The 22,946-nt window shown below is 46.5% G+C and overlaps 2 protein-coding genes across 2 annotated transcripts; both read right to left on the minus strand.

Annotated features, from left to right (window-relative positions):
* Window positions 1-791: 791 nt before the first annotated feature.
* Window positions 792-1,650, minus strand: LOC120711281. Its single transcript, XM_039996746.1, has 2 exons — window positions 1,383-1,650; window positions 792-1,296 (listed from the first exon to the last, which is right to left on the minus strand). The coding sequence occupies exons 1-2, from the start codon at window positions 1,567-1,569 to the stop codon at window positions 980-982; spliced, it is 504 nt and encodes a 167-aa protein (XP_039852680.1). The 5' UTR covers window positions 1,570-1,650; the 3' UTR covers window positions 792-979.
* A 12,817-nt stretch (window positions 1,651-14,467) lies between these two features.
* Window positions 14,468-18,593, minus strand: LOC120711282 (receptor kinase-like protein Xa21). The gene is made up of 2 exons (XM_039996747.1): window positions 15,763-18,593; window positions 14,468-15,669 (listed from the first exon to the last, which is right to left on the minus strand). Exons 1-2 carry the CDS (start codon window positions 18,515-18,517, stop codon window positions 15,308-15,310), a joined length of 3,117 nt encoding a protein of 1,038 aa, XP_039852681.1. The 5' UTR covers window positions 18,518-18,593; the 3' UTR covers window positions 14,468-15,307.
* Between the last annotated feature and the right edge of the window lie 4,353 nt (window positions 18,594-22,946).

The raw sequence follows: 22,946 nt of genomic DNA on the forward strand, positions 1-22,946 counted from the left end.
AAGGAACCTGAGTAAACTTTCTTTTTTGAACGACTCATCTGTTCAAACAAAGATACTTTTCTTAACTGTCAAAAGTTTTAACCATTCTCAAGAAAGAAAATAATTACCATCCAATTTCTTGAGATCCAGCCAACTATTTGCTATACAAATTAGCTGAGATCATGTTTGGGTCTCATAATAGACCAGCTAGTAGCCATACTAATTAACCACCCAGGTAACAAAGCTAATAACACGTACAACTAATAGATCAAACAGATCTTATCGACAAAGTCTGGTTTTTATCCTATGTCAGTACTGCCTTGTCGATCTGACTGCTTTCCATCTCATGACACTGGGGTACTTTCCTCTAGCCTAGCGGTTAGAGCACCCGAGCACCCAACAGGTCCGGGTTCGAATCCGAGTTTACGGGCCTGGTGTTTTTTTAAAAAATCCCCTTACCCGCAAAAGCCAGAGTTCGGGAGTTTTATTTCTCAGTCCGTGGTCAAAGTTATCTTCTACCTTAATCACAATACCTTTGTGGAGGTCTTCCCTGATGGGTCGAGTTTTTTTAAAAAAATTATTTGCCTAGGATATCCCCGTCACCTTTATCTAAGCCAAAAAAAAAACCTCTTTTCTTTTTTTGCTATACATGTCATTGCACGATGTAATTTATAAAGAGGCCATCTCATGACACTATATACATAGCAATCAGAAGTTTTCCTTCCTGACTATAGGTGGAGGGCCCTGCTGGCCTCGTTTATTTTCTGGTCATGAACTTAAGACACTGTATTCTCCTCACAAACACAATCGACGAAACAAAACAAAGGATCTCACTTCCTTTGGTTATTATATATATTTATATGTACTGGAAACACAACAGAACGCAAACGGGGTGGTCATGCATCGATAGATCATACTACCGTGCTATCGATTCTTATTCTTATTATATAATGGCGCGCGGCAGTCTTGTGGTGGATCATCTGAGCTTCGGGCCAGCTCATCAGGCGCACTGGGGGCTCGGCACGATTTTCCCCTCCACCTTCTTGATGAGGTGGACGACGAGCTTGGTCAGCTTGGCCTGGTCGTCCGCCAGCGACACCGGCGTGCCGTCGGGGCGCTCCGACTCCACGGCGATCTTGATCACGCAGCCGCCGGCGCCAGCGGGCTCCACCTTGAACTGGACCACCTGCGACTTGAGCTGTGCCGCCGGCGCCACCTCGCCGCCCTCCGCCGCCACCTCGTCGAAGGTAATCGCGCGCGCCGCGTTGTCGCGCGCCGCCAGCCGGCACTTGAGGAGCACCGGCGCTGCGCTGACGGCTGTATCATACAGAGAGCGAGATTACAGGCCGGCCGATCACTCCTGGCGACACGCCATCGTAATTATAAGTTATTAGGTACTGTACCGGGGCTGAACTTGAGGGTGTAGCGGCTCCCGGGCCCGCCGTCGCCGTCGACCTTCACGACGCCGTCGATCACGCCGGACAGCAGGTTGCGCAGGGAGGACTCGTCGCAGGTCTCGAAGATCGCCTTCCACACCAGCTCGGCCGGCGCGGCCATGGCAACCTCCTCGGTGATGCTGCCGGCGACCATCGTGTTAGCTAGTGATCAGTCGGTGCAAATTTTTACTTACAAGTTAGTTGCCACGAAGATATGGTTGCATGTGTGCTGAACGATCAAGGGGTACGGTATTTATAGGTGTAATGTGCCCAGCTAGCTAGCAGGCTGTGCCAGAGAATTGGGAGTAGGGCCAAGACTAGTGAGGTGCATGCTGATTCAGTAGTCCCTGTCCTATTAAAGCGAATCTTACTATTTAAGCATATATTAAAAAGAATCTTACTATTTAAGAGTATTAAATAAAATTTAATTATAAAACTAATTATATAGATGAGTGCTAATTCGCAAGAAGAATTTAATGAGAGTAATTAATCATATCATAGATATATTTGTCTTCGGAATTTGCACCCATCTGTACAAAATATTTTGTAAATAGATTTTATTTAATACTCTAAATATCAAAATTCTTTTTAAAGTTTAATCCCTGTGAACAAACAGCGATTCCCGTGGCTAAGGCTTATGGAACTAAATATCTCATCAATATAAATAATTAATAAGTACTATATAAATAAATGTATCAATAAGTAAATATATAAAAGCATAAATAAATATTTTGGTACTATATAAATATTTAACAAGAGATGAATAAATTAACATGTATAAAAAATAAGTTCATATAAAATAAAACTAACTTATTTAAATTAATATGATTCACCATATGGAAATTAAATTAAACTTAATCTTAGTATTATTAAAATTAATTATCCATAGAGATAACACTTAAAAAGTTGAAATGGTCGATGGCATCGAATATGATGTCATTACTGTTTTAGATCATTTATTCTTCACGGATATATGGATGCCATTACTGTTTTAGATCATTTATTCTTCACGGACATGGATGGCATCGAATATTTCATATTTCTTTCCCAAAACCAGTATGGAATCCGATGGTCCTTCATATACGTTTTGCACAAAAATTCCTGATATCTCAGATAATCAACCTGCAATATCCGCACATCATTTGTTGTAATTTTGCACAAAACACTCATAACCAATTTCTCCCACACACTCATCATACTCTATATTCAATCCTCTATATCAACTACTTTATATTTTATTTAACCATCTCCAAATATCATCTTCTTTCTTCTCCCCTCCTTTTCTTTTCCTTATTTTTTCTCTTCTTTCGTATTTTTCCTCATTTTTCTCTTTCTCCCTTTGCTCTATTTTTCTTCCCCCCTTTTCCCCGGCTCTCTCCTGCTCTCCTCATTTTCTCCCCCAGCTCTCTCCTCCCCTGCTCTCGGTTGTCTCCCTCTCCGCCCCGACCATCCCTCGTGGCATGAGGGGTCCGGCACCAGCGAGCCCTCAGCCTGGCCATCTATCTCCGCTGCATCGGCGGACCGCACCCGCCGTACTCCCCCAACCCAGCGCTCCGACCCCTCACGCCTCTCCCCCAACCCAACGCCAGATCCAGGCAGTGGCTACCTCGCCCCGCGCCGTCTCTCTCTGGATAGAGGCCCCACCACTTTGAGTAGAAAGAGAGGAGGAATATTAAATGCACACTTTTACAGTGTGTTGTGTCACGAATGGAACACATTCACCGTGTTCGGCAGGCAGGAGCTGGAGTGATGTGAGAGAAAAATACTATTACTTGGCTGGTGGCTGGAGCTGGAGTGATGTGAGAGAGAAATACTGTAGGGCTGGAGGGTTGGAGACCAGCCGAACGCAATGATAATCTCCTATCTATCCACAAACACATATTATATCTTGTCACCTTCAGAGTTCAGAAAGAATCTTGTCGGTTAGGTCCTCAAAAACTAAACCTACCTAACACCCCCCCCCCTCTCTAGTGTGTTAATTAGATTAGGAGCAAATGTTGATAAAAATCCGGCCTCTTTTAGATCCAACTCTTAAATTATCTAGACTAAATTTTGAGACCCTTTACCACCCCTAGATATATTTCTAGGGAGAAAATCTCTAAACACAATAGTACATAAATTATCTAGACTAAATTTTGAGACCCTTTACCACCCCTAGATATATTTCTAGGGAGAAAATCTCTAAACACAATAGTACATATGTACTGTATCCACTACGGGAGACAGGAATTTTGCAGTGTTACTGTTGCACACGGTAAAGTTCATTTTACTCATGGCAAAAATTTTACCGTATATAACACACGACAAAAACCACACAGTAAATAACTTTTATTTTATGTGTTTTTTATCAGGCACACGACCACAAGAGTTCTCCGTGTGCACCTCTCACCCACGGCAAAAAAATTTAAAAAACATAAAAAAAATTCGTGCCCCGCTGCTGGGGCCCACCACCGGGCCCCACCACGCAGGCGTAGGTCCACCATGCGTGGGACGCAGACCCAACGCCGGCCTTTGCGTACGGCCGGAGGTGCGGCCGCCGCTGCCGCAGGGGAGTCGGTCCGAGGTGGCCGACGGCGTGGAGAGGGGCGGCCCGGGCTGACTGTCGCGCCCTCGTCATCGTCTCCCCGTCCGGCCTGCCACCGCTGCCGCCGGGGAGTGGTTCTGAGGTGGCCGACGACGTGGAGAGGGGCGGCCCGCGCATGCCTAGGGCGCGCCGGCTGGTGGAGCGCCGGCCATCGCCGGAGCTGAGCTCGCGCCCTCGTCGTCGTCTCCCTGTCCGGCCTGCCACCAGCTCGTGCGCGCATGCCGGGGTGCGCCGGCCACCGCTGCAGGGCGGACCCTTGCCGGCCGGAGCTGAGCCTGCCGCCCTGCGCCCCGGTCGCTGCCTTCCGGCCGGCCGGCCAGCTGCGCCGGACGCCCCCGCCGGCTCTAGAGACCGCGCCGCCGCGACCTGAAGCCTGCGTGCGCCAGATGTGAAAAAAAAGGGGCCTGAAGCCCCATGCGGCCTTATCCGCGTGAGAGAGAGAAGGAGGATAGAGGCCTGGTGGGGATGGATCCAAGGGGGAAGGAGCTCAGCCAATAGGAAAGCTTCGTTTCAAAACCTGGATTGCTGACGTGGCGGGTTGTGTGTCTTTGGTGGACTTATATTATATTTTTTGATAGATAAATGAGCTCAAATGAAAAAGTGGTCAACTAAAAAGTTTTAGATCTCAATGACCACTACAGCTTTGGTATAGAACTTATTTACATCCGAGGCTATTTGAAATTTTTAAAATTTTAAAATTTGAAATCAGATTGCTTATAACATACTTTTGAAGTACTAAACAATCTCAAATAAAAATATTTTCAACTATAAGCATTTATATTTTGTTGAGTTGTACAATTTTGGCACAGAACTTATTTACATCTGAGGTCATTTGAATACTTTAAAGTTTATGATTTCAAATTAGATGACTTATAATAATATTTTAGAATATTAAACAATCTCAAATACAAAAGTTGACAACTACAAAGTTTTAGATTTGATCGAGCTGCATGACTTTGGTATAAACTTTTTTGGCATATGAGATCATATAAAAAAGTTTGTATTCAAAAAATACAATCACTAACTCTCTCATATACAATCACACATATACTTCTTGTGAGGTACTTCAATTTTGTAAACATCATCATGATAAAGTGTGTGAAATCTTCTCAACTTTTTATCATAGCATCCACGTGTGATACTATCTGTCACACCCTGAAATTTTTGGATTTCAGGATGTGATTAAAACTAAAAATAAAACAACAATTTTCTCATAATTTTAAAATTTTCACAACATTTATTTTTCTTCACAGAGAATTTAGTAAAAAAATAATAATTGGTTGTTTTTCTAAATCTAAATGAGGTTGTTTGTTTGCATTCATGCAGCTTTGCATTGTTTTATTGCTTGTGGATTGATTTGAATTTAAATTCGTGGAGTTTAAATTCAAATCGAATTTGTTGAATCTTTGTGCAAAAAGAAAAAAATAGGAAAAATCTTTTCGGCCCAAACCAGCAGTCCGGCCCGCTTCTTCCCTTGACGCGCAAGCCAAGAACTCTCGACCACCCTATATAAGCACCGCCCCTCCCCCTCCTAATCCCCTGCTTAATTTCCTTGCGCCGTGCATCTGGAACGCCGCCGGCCCTAGGTCATCGCATCTCCCCTGCTACCGCCGACCCTCCTACAGCCGCGCCTCCACCCCTATGCGCGTTCCTCCGTGCCCTGCGTCGCCCAGGTCTGCTCGTCCCTAAGCGCCACCGCCGCCCGGGATCGCTGCTCGCCCTCCCCCATCGCCTCTGCACTCCTGCGCACGTCCCCTCGTCACGTTCGCCGTTCTGTTCGCTGGTCACGGACAGACTAACGACGCCCGCGCATCGTGGGCCGTGGCTCCCTGCGACCCTCCCCCTACGGCGCGCCCTCCTGCCGTGCGGGAGCACCCTGCTGCATGCGACCCCATCTGCTCGACTCGCTGCGCCTTGCCCCCCTGCAGCGCCGCCTCACTCCTCGCACAGCGCCGTCGCTGCCTGCACTGGGCGAGCATGCCGGGTACCACGCCCCCATCGAGATCGCAAGTGCCTGAGGCTGCATGTCTCACTTCGTCTCAGTGCTACGAGCCCAGCCCTACCGCTCTTTGACTCCCCTGTCCCCGTGCGCCCATGAACCATGGGCAGGAGCTCGCTGGGACGGAGCAGACTGCACGCCGCGAGCTTCTGGCCAAAGCTGTGCTCCCCAACGCTGGTAAACCATCAAATAGAATCTACATTGCCTCCTCTCCGTTACCCCCCACTCACTCGAGTTCCTCATGCAAGGAATCAGTCGGAATTTTGGAGCACAGAACCCCCGTCTCCCATGGCTGTGTTCGTACGGGAGCTAATTGGATACTATACCACCTGCTCATAATTCTGTTCATATTGGATGAAGAATTCAGAGCACTACCATAGAATCAAGCCTGAGCAAAGTTATTACACTCTCACTGCCACTACAATCATAAAGGTGAAGTCAACGCTGAACAAGTTGAAGGAGGCATGTGTCATCAACAACGAAGCTAGAAGATATAACCATGCTTAGGAGTACCCCTTGAAGCCCTATTAACAACGTTAAGCATCGTCTTTGATTGTGTTGACTGGTGGAATTCAGTGTTTGCATGATGATGTTTGTTTTTATGACCTTGTCTGATTCGCTCCTTTGTAATGATTGTTGGTGTATTGTGGAATGACATCAGTTGCCTAGATGGGTTCTTCTTTTATACCTCCCCTCCATGTTATCCTCTGTCTTTCTACCTAATCCTTTAATGGATGTCAAGAAGGAAGTTTATGGCAACACTCATCTACAATGATCGACAAATGAAAGAGGCTGAAGACAAGAATGCTCTCTTTTCCTTTCTGTTACCCCCATATCTTTCTCACCTCCTCCTTGATTTATTTAAGTTGCAACCACCAAGAGTTTGTGAAGATGATAATATGGACGTTACCTTGATACTCGCTTTTTCTTTCTCTCTACTGACCTTGTCCCTACCACACAACCAGATGTTGAGCCCCAGCAGAAAGGAGAAAGAAGACATCAACATTCTAGCACAAACTCAAGGAGTACAAGCAATGGTTCCAATCAGGGTCAACAACCAACAGCATGTTACAGAGCAAGCCTCCTCTCGTAGGTGCCACAACCCTGTTAGCAGTGATAATCAAGTCCCAACCGGTCTGCCAGCGTTTGATAAAGAGAAGCTATTAGCTATGCAAGCTCGTGTCCTACAAGGAAGGTTGCAATCTACAACAACATCCTCGAATAACATGGAGATGACCAAGACAGAAGTCCCCACTGGACCAGTGAAGAGGCAAGTTGCTGAAGCATGGAACAATGAAAAGCGCAAGAGGAACTATGAAGCACCAAAGCCACTGATAGAGGAACAACATGAGATTAGTAAGACTCCAGGAACATGTCAATGATGCGAGCATTATGGTCGTCTGTGTCTTCAAGAAGATAGCTTAATGACAGCAGAAGTAAGACAACGTTATCATTCAGATATCAAGAGAAAGTTATCTACCCAAGATCCAGTTCTAGAAAGAGTTGCCCAAGATGAAGACCGTACTCAGACTATAAACCTCGATGATTGGACTATCTCTTTCAAAGAGTTTCAGCCTAAAAGAAGCAAGCAGTCCAAGAAACAAATTGGTAAAGCAAGCCAAGAGAAGATGGAGTTACCACAACCATTGGCAGATAGAAGTGTTCAACCCAGTTCCAACCAACTACAACCTGAAGTGGTTCAACCTCCATATAACAACTCTATCAAGAAGAATCCTGGTGCACAAGCCATTCCACCAAGAGTGGAGATGCAGCATAAAGGTAATCGAGATGGACGTATTAAAAGAGTACTATGCTATAAATGTGGTGGAAAAGGGCACTATGCCAACAGATGTTCCGCAAAACGATGAAGCTAGGATGAGTATGCTAAGAGAATGTGTTCAATATGTAGTAAAGAAAGGCACTATACCAATGGATGTCCAACAAAGCGTAAGAAGACTAGATTCCATGATATTGGACTATACTGTCTCAAGTGTGGAGAAGATGGGCACCTTGCCAGTTGGTGTAAAAAAAATGAAAAAAATGATAATTAACTCCAAGACAGAAGTACATGAAGACTTGAGAGGTGATACAAGACCCCAAGCCAGAAAGAAACAACCAAGCTCTATTCAAATCACTTACTCAAGGTACGATGGAAGTTCATCGATGGATGGGCCAACGAAGCTTAGGAAAGAATGGATGGTTAAAGTAGAAATTAGACTGAGTAACCATGAAGTATTTGATGTGAGTTGCAGAGAATAAAGAAGCATGTTTGAGCATGTATTGTAAGAACAAATGATCGTGAAGAAAGTTAACATGTGTCGGATGGTACCCACCTAAACCTTTGTCTCTTGCTAACCTTGTGAATCTCGGGACGTGATTCCTTTTAAGGGGGTAGTTCTGTCACACCCTGAAATTTTTGGATTTCAGGATGTGATTAAAACTAAAAATAAAACAACAATTTTCTCAGAATTTTAAAATTTTCACAGCATTTATTTTTCTTCACAGAGAATTTAGTAAAAATAAATAATAATTGGTTGTTTTTCTAAATCTAAATGAGGTTGTTTGTTTGCATTCATGCAGCTTTGCATTGTTTTATTGCTTGTGGATTGATTTGAATTTAAATTCGTGGAGTTTAAATTCAAATCGAATTTGTTGAATCTTTGTGCAAAAAGAAAAAAATAGGAAAAATCTTTTCGGCCCAAACCAGCAGTCCGGCCCGCTTCTTCCCTTGACGCGCAAGCCAAGAACTCTCGACCACCCTATATAAGCACCGCCCCTCCCCCTCCTAATCCCCTGCTTAATTTCCTTGCGCCGTGCATCTGGAACGCCGCCGGCCCTAGGTCATCGCATCTCCCCTGCTACCGCCGACCCTCCTACAGCCGCGCCTCCACCCCTATGCGCGTTCCTCCGTGCCCTGCGTCGCCCAGGTCTGCTCGTCCCTAAGCGCCACCGCCGCCCGGGATCGCTGCTCGCCCTCCCCCATCGCCTCTGCACTCCTGCGCACTTCCCCTCGTCACGTTCGCCGTTCTGTTCGCTGGTCACGGACAGACTAACGACGCCCGCGCGTCGTGGGCCGTGGCTCCCTGCGACCCTCCCCCTACGGCGCGCCCTCCTGCCGTGCGGGAGCACCCTGCTGCATGCGACCCCATCTGCTCGACTCGCTGCGCCTTGCCCCCCTGCAGCGCCGCCTCGCTCCTCGCACAGCGCCGTCGCTGCCTGCACTGGGCGAGCATGCCGGGTACCACGCCCCCATCGAGATCGCAAGTGCCTGAGGCTGCATGTCTCACTTCGTCTCAGTGCTACGAGCCCAGCTCTACCGCTCTTTGACTCCCCTGTCCCCGTGTGCCCATGAACCATGAGCAGGAGCTCGCTGGGACGGAGCAGACTGCACGCCGCGAGCTTCTGGCCAAAGCTGTGCTCCCCAACGCTGGTAAACCATCAAATAGAATCTACATTGCCTCCTCTCCGTTACCCCCCACTCACTCGAGTTCCTCATGCAAGGAATCAGTCGGAATTTTGGAGCACAGAACCCCCGTCTCCCATGGCTGTGTTCGTACGGGAGCTAAGGATGAAGACGAGGTAATTACAAATTTGCCACGGTTTTGTAATATGTTTTGGTTTTATTTCGGTTTAGATCCACTATGGCTCCGTTAGCTTCATTTTAGGATGAGCTGTAGTTTATAATTTAGTAACATTGTTTTGCCATAGTTCTTGTTTTTAAATTAAATATAGATTTAATTTGATTAATGTTCTCTCATCTAGTTTTCCTAATTTAAAAGCTAATTAGATGTTTATCCGGTTTTAATAATTAATGTTAACTTGATTAATATTAACTCAAATGTGTTTGTAATTTAATTTGGTTAGTTCACATGAGTCATATAAAGCTGTGCGTTTAGATGCTCTCGCATGTTTCTTTCTAATTAATTGTTTCATTAGTATAATTTATACATAGACAATCACATATAAAATTTGGACTAAGTTCTACTTCGCCTTTGCAAATAAAAGTATAACGTGAGTTAATTATAATTAAGGATATTTCTTTAAATATCTTTACATGTGGTTTCTAACTAAAACAAATGAAGCTCATAGTTTTTTTTTCTTTTATAATGTAAATCCTCCGATAGTTGTTTCTTTTCAACCCTTTCTCCGTTTTCTGTGTTTCTTGCGCTCTCATAACCATAGCAGCGAGCCCTATCCTTTAGTGCGTTCTTTTAAACCCTTTCTTTGTTTTGGTGTATTGTTCTTAGATGTATCTTGTTGTTTGCTTTGTATGTTTGCCCGATGATTGTTCCGAGTAGAAGGATCATTGTTCGAAGATTGAAGAATCAAGATTTCCAAGTGAGCCAGAGCTGAAGAGCAGTAAAAGTAGCTTTTCGTTGGAGAAAGGCAAGTGACCCTAACCATACTTCTACCTATGCTTTATTTACAAGAGTACTGTGATTTAATTGGAACATGGAGAACCACCCAAGAAAATAGTACAACCACAATACTAATGGGCTCTGGTCTTGGCTAAGTAATTAGATGAACTATATGTTGTGTTGGGGTTGTTCCGCTTGGTGGTTATGAGTTTGTGTTGTGGAGCGGGTGAAGGAAGCTGTGTCTTCTGAGGGACCGCACGGCAGGGACCAACACATACATATAGGGATTCTTTGTAAAGGCCTCGTAGCGTCCCTATACAATCACACCTCGGAAGTGTGGTATTGTGCCTAGCTAGCACATTGCGTGGTTGGGTTTAAAGTTCTTCAGAACTTTTACGCGAATTGTGGTGAAAGTGTACAACCTCTGCAGAGTTAAAACTAACCGTTTAGCCGTGCTCACGGTCAAGAGCGGCTTGGACCCTCACATGATTAATAAACTTAAAGATGGATTTAAATCATATTTTGGTTATTTCTTGTGGCCTTGCTGAGTACCAACCATAAGTGTACTCACCCTTGCTTACTGCTGCTCAGAAGGAAAAGTTGTTGTGAAGTCTTTTGAAATGATGCTGAGTTCTAGGCATACGCAACCCCCAGTCGGTTGCCTGTGAAGTTTGAAGCCATCGTTTCCAGAATAAGTTGTATAACTCTGATAATCTTTTAATTATTGTTATTACGTGATATTGTTGCTGATTATTCACTTATAATGTCTCTATATGTATGAAACTTGATCCTGGCATACATATAGCTTTGCATTAGGTTTTGTCCTTAAAACCGGGTGTGACACTATCACATCACAACAAATCTCTTGATTTTCAGACTTCATGTATTTTTTTTAAAATTTTTAAATAATTCAGACACACGTTCGTGATTATGTTTCATGGACAATATGTTCGATATTTTTTTCATTTGATGGGTCTAGTCTCAAACTGGGTTAAATAGCATGAATATCTATCATTTTCCACTCATTTTATTCTAGACTTTGATTCACTTGCGGTTCCAATTTGACTTAATTTAAAAAATTGCTTGAAATGAAATTATTATATAGCAAACAAACACAAAAATGTACCAAATTTTAATATCAAGTACCACAAGTTATATGTAGGGAGTAGAAAAAGTTTTGAGTTCGAAGGAGAAAAAAATTATTATTTTGCTGTGTGTCAAAAAAAATATACGGCAAATTCATGCTTTGCCGTGTGCTTATTTTTGACACACGGCAAACTATTGACTTTGCCGTGTGCTTATTTTTGACACACGGCAAACTATTGACTTTGCCGTGTGCCAAAGAAAAGGCACACGGCAAAGCATGGTTTTACCGTGTGCCAAAAAAAGCACACGGCAAAAGCATGGATTTGCCGTGTGTTTTTTTTAAGACGGGTGTTTTTGTTGCAGCACACGACAAAGTAGCTCTTTGCCGTGTGCCCGATAGAAAGTACATGGTAAACAATGAAACACATGGCAAATTTAGATTTTCCGATAGTGATCATGCCGACTCTTTGCTTTCTCAAACTATCATGTGAGTCTCTTTCTTTTGCCAAAGAACATGAGGCATGCTATTGTGTTTTGACGGCACTTTGGTATGAAAAAGGACAAGTGTCCATCATGACACTCCGACTAAACACTGGCCTGCTGCCTACCTCTGCATATCCGGCTGCTTGCATGCAGTCGCAGTTGCCGTTTAACTGAATGGTCCTGGCCTGATATAAAGTCTCGCAGCAAGTGTTCACATCCGGCCGTGGTACCACATCCATCATCGCCCTCGCCACAAATTGGCAGCGATAAGCATGGTTCTATTTAATTTCTAATAAAAATGGCAGTGTCTTGGCTGGAATGCATAGCCAATTTGAACTCTGAACTGGAACGGACATGCGAAACAGTGTAGCACTCAGGCCTGCCTGCCTCGCTCGCTCTGGATCCATCGCTCATCGGGCCATGCGTTGCAAACTTGGACTTGGAGCAGAGGCAGCTTGGGCGCCGGCCAAGTTGAGGAATCAGTTCCTGCAGTGACCGACTACAGTTGACTGATCTCAATCCCAAGTTGACGACGTGGTTCGAGCTGGCGACGGACGCTTTGCGCTTTTGCCCACAGCTAACCGGGCGAGTCCATCTAATTTTTCCCCCCCAGTCTATCGCGCTGTCGACCGGCGGTCAGTCGCCACCGAGCTCGACCACCGCCGCCGCGCAGGCAGCGAGAAGCGCTGCGCGCGAGAGCCGCCTCGGCATGGAGGCGTGCTGGGGGCAGACGGACTCGCGCCGCCGCTTGCGCCGTCTCGGGACGGCGACGTTGCGTCGGGATCGATTGGGTTCGCACACGGCAGAGGCATCAGCGACACCGTTGCTCGGGAAGATCGACGCCGCCTGTTCGGCTATTCCACATCGGCTGCAGCGGCATGCCCTCGACCCGTTCCGTACGACTGAGAAGCTCAAGCTCGAGCACCGCCGCCGCGCCGTCGTCGAGGTCGTCAAACATTTCGCATCGAGTCTGAGCACCGCCGCCGCGCCGTTCAGCGGTCTCCCTGCGTGGCACCATAGAGCTCCCGCGCCAGCCAAATGACCAAGGGCGACGACCGAGTCCCGCCTAGGCGGGCGATCCGCGCCCCCTATCTGGAACACACATGCTCGATCCAACGGCTATCAGGGATCCTGGGTGGACGGTATTTCATTTACCGTCCACCCCCGGTCGGCGCCGTCCATCTCTCGTCGCGGCCGCGACGCCGCCTCCGCTGCATGCCATGGCTCGCCGGAGCGCCGCCTCGCCGTTCAGGTCTGGGACGACTTCCAGCATCCTTTCGCACCTTTCCGCGACCGCGAGCGAGAGAGCCTCCGGGCTCCGATGATCTGATCCTGCCGGAGAGCTGACCCGTCGGCAGGTGATGAAACGGCCGGTGAGCCCAAAAGCGGTCCTGGATGGATGCCATCGCTCACCGGGCCCTGCGTTGCAAACATGGAGCAGGAGAGGCAGCTGGGCGCCGGCAAAGTTGGCGACGTGGTTCGACTTTCGAGCTGGCGACCGCGCGCATCTCTGCGGTCTGCCGAAGCCAGAGCTAATCGGGCGACGTCTCGGGCGCTGTTGGCATTGGCAGGCGGACACTCGCCGCCGACGCCGAGCTCGAGCACCGCCGCGCCACCGCGCGGTCACCCAGCTCCGGCGCGCTGCCAGCCAGACGACTGAGGACGACGACCCAAAGTCCCTGCCCGTTCGTATCTCGCCTGATCTGGACCGTGCGTGCTCCATCCAACGGCTAGCAGGGACCCAAGGGTGGACGGTATTCCACCCCTGGTCGGCGTTTCGTCTACCGTCCACCCCTGCTCGTGGCCGCGGCGCCGCTTTCGCGGTGCGCCGTCGCTCGCCGGAGCGCCGCCGCGCCGGCCTGCCAGTCTGGGACGACTTCCCATGTCCTGTAGGCTGTCGCGCACTTCGCCGCGACCGCGAGCGACGAGAGGCTCCGGGGATGCCGGGGGCGTGGTCACCACGAGCTTCCTGCTCGCCGGGCGCGAAGTGTCATGACATCGTCGACGCCGCTGATGGCTGACCCGGCTCTTCTGGAGATCCACCGGCCTCGACGCGGAGGATTAGCTCGTGCGCGACACCCGTGGAGTGCGCGCGTCGTCGCCGTTCACCTTCGACGAGCTGCCACTGCATACGCCGGGACCACGTTCGCCTTCGTCTTCGCCACGCTCTCGCCTCAACGACCGCAGCGCGTCCGCTCGGGTTGCTCTTTGCTCTGCAAGGTACGCACGCCTGCCTGACCCCGATGCCACTGTCTCCGCTCGTCTGCTACCTCGTTAGGCATGTCACCAGCGCTTGCGCACCAGGTGTTCGCTGCTTTGCCTGCGAGGGACCAATGCTCAGGAATGTGCATGACAGCATGAGCATGCCTGCCTGCTAGCCCCCCTACTTTGATCGGTGCTATAATATAATTAGAACATGGTTGCGACTTGTGAGCCGTTTATGGACTTATGGAGTTATGGTGTACTTCACTGCACTTAAATCAAAATATTTAATTTTGTACAATTAGATTCAAATAATAGTTTTTGTTTCAAGTACATGGAATTTTTTGATAGGAATTAGAAGTCAATGTTAAATGAGATCGATTAATTACAACAATGTGTTACGTTCAAGCCAAATTGAGAGAAAAGACTGAAAGAGTGCTTTGGTGTAGCTTTGCTCTGTATGAATAGCACAGTTTTTACTTCTCATCACCCCTATGGCCCTGTGTTGTATGTGAAGCAAGAGGAAAACGGCTGTCTATATTTTCATCTGAACCTGATTGTTTCATATATATCTTTTTAACGTAAACTGGCAAGACATACTGTTTTACTAATTAATATAGGAGAAGTAACAAGGCCTAAGCTTAAGAAAAAGAAAAGAAAAATAGCAGAGGAGCCTCCCACCCAAGCACACCAATGTCCTCAGGCTAAAAAACAATTACAGGTGGGCTAGGAGCTCAGCAAGGTGCTCTGCACCGGCAATACACCATGCCCAACTTCATCTTTGATCTTTGCTAGAAGTGAAACGGCTGACCTGTGCCTTCATTGGAAGACCCTGGCATTGTGCTCTTTTCAAATTTACCAAACCACTGACATTATCAAGGAAAGAATTGAAAAGCCTTGTGTGGTAAACTTTGTTGGATTGCCACCTCAGTCCACCATTCCTTGACTGAGGCGTATTGATTGTTTCATGTATGGTTATTTTATTAATTAAGTCCCACATAAATACTACATACATGAAATCTGATGGTGCCCGTTTTGCTTGACAGATTCATGCTGTTGTATGGCTATCATGTTGTATGTGGGGGCCTGTACTACATCTCAAGGAAATTTCTATTGCCCTCAGTTGCCGCCTGAAAAGTACAGCATGACCAGGAGAACATAGGGAATCAAAAGTCCGATTCTACATAGAGGGCTCCATTACCGCATATCTGATTCTATGCAGCTCAATGGCTGTATCTTTCATGCTCATCCGTTCTGACGGGATATGCTTTGAGCACGAGATGCCGACTCTGACAACCGAAGCTAAGTAAGCCAGTAGTTTGTCATCCTTTGCAGCGAGTTCACATGGCTGCACCTCTAATAGCACTGTATCCACTATTTCTGTCAACTTGTCAGGCAATGCCATCTCAGCAAACAAGTGTAAGCTCAACCCTTCTCTGAACATATCGTCAGTTGGTGCTCTCCCTGTGAACATCTCCAGAAGGGTAATCCCAAAGCTGTAAGAATCACCGGCAGTGGATATTTGCCCTCCTGCTCCATATTCTGCGACAAGTATCTTGATGATTAAATTCTCAGTTCTGATCAGTGCACAAACTAAGTGGGTTAAGAATTGAGTATGGTGGACATTGCAATTACCTGGAGCAACGTATCCAACAGTTCCTCTTATCCCTATGGAGCTTCCAGTATATGAGCCAGATATGTTCATGGATTCACCAATCAGTTTTGAAAGTCCAAAGTCGGCGACATAAGCAGTCCAGTCACTGTCTAGGAGGATGTTGTTAGGCTTCAAATCACAATGGATAACTGATGGCCAACAATAGTTGTGAAGATAGTCTATTGCATCTGCAACATCAATTGCAATATTCAAGAGTTGGATTAGATTTAACTTCTGCTGCTGCTCATCTGTTCGCTGATGCAGCCATCTATCCAGGCTGTAGTTGGGCATGAACTCAAATACTAGTGCCTTGAAGTCATTGCCTCTAGTGTCAACACTAGAGCAGCAGGTAATGATATTGATCAAATTTCGATGTTTCACCCGTGCCAATGCCTCACATTCTGCCAAGAAACTTCTTGAAGTACCAGATTGCTCAAGAGCGAACACTTTCACAGCTACAGCAGCATTCCTGACTGCCGGAAGAGACAGACTTCCTTTGTATACAGAACCATATTTTCCTGCACCTACCAGATTTGCGAGTGCAAATCCATCAGTAGCTTCAAACAATTCGTGGTAGGAAACTCTGGGATACTTGTAGGTCAATCCAACAAGGCTATCTGTGTTCGTATTTTCAGGTGTTATTTTCCACTTTAACAGAAAGAGCACAAACAAGAGAAGAGTTATGCATATAATAGTGCCAACAATGGGAAGAAAAACCCTAAGCAGTGCATGATGCCGCTTCTTATGTGACATATCCTGACATGGAGGCAATTCTAGACCTTGAACGCCACCACAAAGCCCATCATTTCCAACCATTGAGAATCCAGTCATGTTAGCAAACACCCCATGTGATGGAACCTCACCAACAAGATTATTAAAGGAGAGGTCTAGTTGAACTAATTTTCTTATGTTCTCAAGAACTTCTGGAATCATTCCAGATAAACTATTATGTGCCAGACACAATTCCTGTAAACCAGTGATGTTTCCCAACTCCTGCGGTATGCTGCCTGACAAAGCATTCCTTGTGAGGTTCAGTGTGGTGAGGCCTCTCAGATTACCAAGCGACTTGGGTATGCTGCCTGTGAAGGAGTTGTCAGCCAAACCAAGGAACACCAGAGCTGCACAGTCACCGATTGTAGCTGGTATTTCTCCGGAAAGGTTGTTTTTTGACAGATTGAGAGTTTGGACATGTTTGAGGCTTCCAATTTGTGGGGGGATAGCTCCGGATAAGTAATTATCAGATAGCAGTAGGAAATCTGTCAGTAACGGAAGGCCAAAGATCTCAGGAGGGATGAAACCTGTGAGCAGATTGGAGGACAAATCCAGATTAGGTAGGTTTTTCAGGTTACCAAGGCTTCTAGGAATGTGGCCGTTAAGTCTATTGTTTGACAAGGAAAACAATTGCAGCTGTGTGAGGTTGCCGAAGGAGGAAGGTATATTCCCTGATAATTGATTATCTCCAAGCAATAATACTTGCAGATTTGTAAGTTCTGCAATATCTTCAGGAATTACACCATGCAGGTTGTTCTCAGTCATGTCTAGGTTGCTAAGGTTGACAAGATTCCCTAGGCCTGAAGGGATCACCCCAGAGATGCCATTGGCAGCGATGCTGAGCCATTGGAGCTGGGTTGAAAAATTTGTGATTGAAGTAGGAAGGACTCCACCTAGCCTGTTCAGGGGTAGATCTATCAGTTGAAGATGGGTGCAGTTTGTGAATAGAGTGAAGAACTCCCAGCCCTGTTCATCTTCTGCTTGGAGCTGATTTATACCCATCTGGACTTGAAACGGGCAGAGTTTCCCAATCTCTGGTGCCACCCTCCCTTGGAACCTGTTCCTTGAAAGACCTAGCACTTGGATCATGGTGGCGTTACCAAGTGAACTAGGAATTGTTCCGGACAGCCGGTTGTTAGTCAACAAGAGCTTTTTGAGGCTTGGCAGGTTAGCGCCTGCATCAGCTGGCAAGCTTCCATGCAGCTTGTTTGATCCAACTCCGAAATATTGAAGCGATGATTTGTTGAAGAGCAGCGGTGGAATTGTGCCGGAGAGATTATTCCTGCCCACCTCAAAGCCTGTGAGATGATCTAAATGGGAAAGGCTGACAGGTATGCTCCCTACCAGTCTGTTCTCAAGGACATCAAGAGTCTGAAGCAAGGTGAGATTACCAAATGATGGTGGGATGCTCCCTACTAAATTGTTGTAGTGGATGAAGAGGATCTGAAGCTGAGACAGCAGTCCAAACCCAGCAGGAATTTCACCTTCCAGTTGGTTAACCCCCAGGTTGAGGTGGAAGAGGTTGGAACAGTTGCATATTTCTCGAGGGATCTCACCAAGGAAGGAGTTGTTGAACAGAGAAAGGAAGCGCAGGCGGCGTAGCCGGCCGATGGTGCGTGGCACCTCGCCAGCCAGCATGTTGGATTCAAGGCTGAGCTCCCGCAGGAACGTGAGGTTGCCGATCGCCGGAGAGATCATGCCTGAGAGCTGTCTCAATGACATGTCCAGCGACGCCACCCTGCCGGGGTGCCGGCTGCTGCATGTCACGCCGGTCCACCGGCAGACATCGGAGCTCGTGCTGTTCCACGAGTTCAGCCAGCCCATGGGGTCGGAGAGCTCCAGCTTGACTGCCAGCAGGGTTCTCCGATCACCATCAGCCACTTCCTGCTGCTGCAAGGAGGAAGATGCATGGGTGCACACAGAATGGAGCAGGAGCATGAGGACGAGCAGATGCAGAGTACTCATGGTTTCAGCTGCAGTGTGTCAAATGGTGGCTATCTTTTTTCGCTTGCTCGTGCAGCACAGCAGCAAAACAACTAATAGTGGCTCCATTTTTTTTTTTTTTTTGCAAGTCAAAACTAATAGTACTACTCGACTTGGTAAACATATCTCAGTCGAAATCATGTCGAAACACATCTTTTTATCTTTAAACTGGGAGTCCAAGAGTCCATCTTGGTAGGCACTTGTTTGTTTGTGTCATTTTTTAAAAAAAAAAGATAAGGATAGGCATTTGGATTGTATAGTCTTTGGTGCTGCCGGTTTGTTCACGTTGTTCGTCTTCCTTTTATTGTATGATGAAATTATTACTTCCCATTTGACATGTCCATCTAAAGAAATAAGAACACCAATCTCATCACTGGCCGTAGTTTACTTGTGGCAGTTTGCATAACTCCCAGTCCTCAGCTAGTCAGCTTCCACCCTGTTTTTCACCAAATAATTGAACCTTTTTTTTTGGCGAGGAACCCAGTTCGTTATTGAACTTGATTAGGCAAAGTTTGCTGCTCAAGAACTTGTAACTGTTATTGTCACTGATGAACGCCAAAAGTTGAGTCTGACGGTGATGAACGCCAAAGTAAGATGGAATATCATGTAATGAAGAAACTTGACCCTGAGCTCAAAATTGGATTCCTGTATTGTTCAGAGGCATGCGTTACATATAGAATCATCATTACCAAATAATGAAATCATTACCAAATAATGAATCTAAGATGTATAAGACGGGTGTTAAGAAATTACCGGGAATGTATAATCAAGCTCTCGTTTGTCAGCATTATAGTGCTCCACATATGCCATGATATGAATAAGCAATCATTACTGTCCGTGATCTAGGAAGGAACACTAGGAAAGCAAGGAGTGTAACACCTAAAGTCAGTGATTCTTTTATTGGTTACGGTAGATAACGCCTTGTGGAACTTGTTTAATTTAATATCTTTTCCACGGATGAACGGTGGTAGGTTAAATGTCTGCCTCCATTTTTTCCAAAGGAATCCAAGATAACAACTTGTTTGTGACGAAAGTTAACGATATATAGGGGGTGTTTAGGAGAGCTCCACTCCACAAAAAATGACTCAATTCCAGGAAAAAATACCCAAACACTCCAATCTAGCTCCACTCCACTCCACCAAATATTAGCTCCACTCCACTTAAGAGGTGCTTAAAAAAAAACTGTAGCTGGTGGAGTTGCGTGTTATTACCCACCTGCCACTATTAGACCGTTTCGGTTCGCACCCGAAAAAAAGAAAAGTCTCCGTCCGTCGTCTCCCACGCCGCCCCTTTCCCCCCGAGAACTCGGCCTCCCACGCCGCCCACCGATCTCCACGCCGCCGCCGCCGACCGGTCCTTCTCCGCCGCCGCCTCCACGAGATCCCGTTGCCGGTTCTGCGAGATCCCATCCTGTCGGCCGTACCCCTATGCATGCGCTGCCATGGCGCCGCCATGGCCGCCGGCCACGGTCGCCATGAACCTCCATTGGCCCAATTAAACTCCAAAATTGAACCCCCACACCCCACACGAGTTCCCCAGTGTCTCAATTGCATCCGAAATCGGCCCTATAGAAAACCCCCAAATTGGGTTGTCTCCTTCACCAACTCCAGCCGGCGAGGCCCGGGCCGTGCCGTTGGCCGTCACAGACACCGGCGCCGGGATCACACCCTCCTGGAGCACCGTCTGGATGCTGCCCTCGTCACCGCTGCAGATCATGTACAGGCTCGCTGTTGTCCAGGATGAGCACGATGGCGCCCCCCATCGCTGCGGTGGCCGCGATCTCCATCTTGCCCACACGGGTGAGCGCCAGGTTCAGCAGCATGGCGAGGGCCTTGTCGGTTTAGGAGGACGGCGCCAGCACGCTGCAGAGGCTCTCGATGATGCCGGAGGCCATGAGGACAGAGGAGATAGAGCAGGGCCTCCTTCCGCTCCCCTCGCCGGCGGCCAGATCGCCGGGCAGGGCGCTGCGGCCGGGGAGTCCGGGGCCGAGCGAGCCACCTGCGCCTGTGCCGGTCACGGCGCTGGCCCCGGCAAAGGCGGTAGCGGCGACGCCATGCCTGAGGAGCAAGTTGCAGCATGCACAGAGGAGGAAGGAGGGCTGGGTGTCTATGACGATATGGGCCCACAAAATTGGTAGAGTGGAGTGCAGCCAAATTTGATGGGGAAAAATTGTTGGAGTGGAGCTGGAAGGTGGAGTGGAGTTTGTGGAGTGGAGCTGATATTTTTGGAGTAGAGTGCTCCAAACATGCCCATAATGTCTAATGAGTACTACAGAGCAGTGGTAGAAATATCCGCGTATGACCAAATTATAGAAAGGAGTCAAAATCAAATATTTAACATAAGCTTTCAGATAGTACAAGTTGAAAGTTTGCACTTACATGATGGGCATTTCAAATATCCATTGCCTCGTACAAATCTACAAGGGACTTGACCAGAGCTTTTTCATCAAAAATTTTAAGGCGACATGATGGAGGATGCAGAGACGCCTATGATTTTAACAATATAAGAAACATTAATGAGAAAAATTGATGAGTGGAAGGTAAAAGAATCAAAAGTTATAGGTATTATTTAAGTACCGTAATACTTGGATACATAATGAAGTTGTAACCAACACAGCTTGGTTTGGATAAACACTCATCCTGTTTAAGGCATGTTATGAAGATAGAAAGAAACATGTCTTCACACATTGTTGTGTTATATCTTCTCCGGTAACAAACACATTATGTTACGAATCACAAAGCTGATTGTGTGGTTGGATGAGAACTATGCTGCTAATTGGAAATAAAAATAAATAAATGATGCAAGTTCCATGGGCTATGGAACTTAAGCTTTAGATATTGAGTGCAAGTCACAACCTATTTACCCTAATGAATAATCTGTTTACCCCAATATCATATTTACCCTTTAACTAAGGAAGTTATCGTGATATATTATTTTTATGTATTCATGTACTAATGAACAATTTACCCAGAGGAAATATCATTTACTCTTATATCATATTTACCCTTTAACGAAGGAATTTACCCTGATATACTCCTGGGATTGGATTGATATCCAAAATCCAATCGGTAGAATCAAATTAAGTCCAACTAAAATTAAGAATCCATCGAATCGAATCCTAACAGGTAGTCTCTAACATCCAGTTCTGTCCAATCCAACTCCACATCATCCAAAAAGATTCAATCTAATCCAAAATTCAAGAACGCAATGCAAGACGGTCCTCCTACCGCGGCAAACTCACTGAAGCTGCATGGCCTTTGCTGGGCCTCATTCTACAACCATTCACCCTAATATATTGTTTTTATGTATTCATGTACTAATGAAAATTTTACCTAGAGAAAATATCATATTTCCATGCTGCTTATTGATTCCAATAAAACCCGCCAGATATGGAATTTGAAAAACAAAGACAAAACAAGTACCTCTTATAATAGATATCATTGCCAATGATATGATCCTTCAGTTGTATGGCCTTGTCAGCAGGTGGTTGCTGACGCTGATGCAGATGACAATTAATTGAAAGGGGACACAAGTTTGGGATTCTTCAACCTCTCTGGAATTTCCATTTCAGTATTTCCGTTCTACAAATATCCTGCCTTTCTAACTCTTTTCCTGCAGGGCAGTGGAGGATACTTTTTTCTTCTTCTTGATTTGCTGCAGGGCAGTGCCATCCTTTTCCGACCTATGCAAAACTTCATCCCTCTTTCTTTTATAGGCTCTAGTCATAGATTTGCTTCCCTGGAAGAACGCACCAAAGTAAAAAAACTTGTAAAAAGGTACAAATAGATGAATATTTGAAAAAAGAAAGGTCTTACTGTGGTCGTCGACGAAAAATCCTTGGGCAGGTTCGTTTTGTTTAACTTGTAGTGTATAAGGTACGTGAGAATTGAAAATTTTTGTGTCAAATAGGAGAGCGCATCCTTTCGCCAATTTTATTCACCATTGTACTGCTCCATAAAGAGCATGGCCAGTAAACCACCATCATAGTCAGAATTCATCTACGGGCCTGTTTGGCAGGGCTCCGGCTCTTCCAAAAACAGCTCCGGCTCCGGCTCCTCAGATGGAGCGGCTTCTTTGGTGGAGTTGGAGCCGTTTTAGAAAATGTTTGGCAAAACAGCTTCACTTGTTAGATTGATGTGTAAGCCGCGTGAAGCCACGATTTCATGGCTTCACCTTACCTGTGTAAGCCGCCGATGGCTTTAGGACCGGCTTCACACGTGAATCCAGTTACAAAACAAACGTTTGGGAGGGCTTCACCTGGAGCCGCTCGTGAAGCCGCTCCAGAAGCCCTCCCAAACGGGGCCTACATGCCCTCCCATGCAACATGGGCCTGCTTTCTTTGACAAACTAGAGATTCATCTAACACAGCTTCTAGTTTTTATATGATGATCGCGCAATTTTCATTGCCTGC

The sequence above is a fragment of the Panicum virgatum genome, chromosome 6K (genome assembly GCF_016808335.1).
Source record: "Panicum virgatum strain AP13 chromosome 6K, P.virgatum_v5, whole genome shotgun sequence".
NCBI lineage: Eukaryota > Viridiplantae > Streptophyta > Magnoliopsida > Poales > Poaceae > Panicum > Panicum virgatum.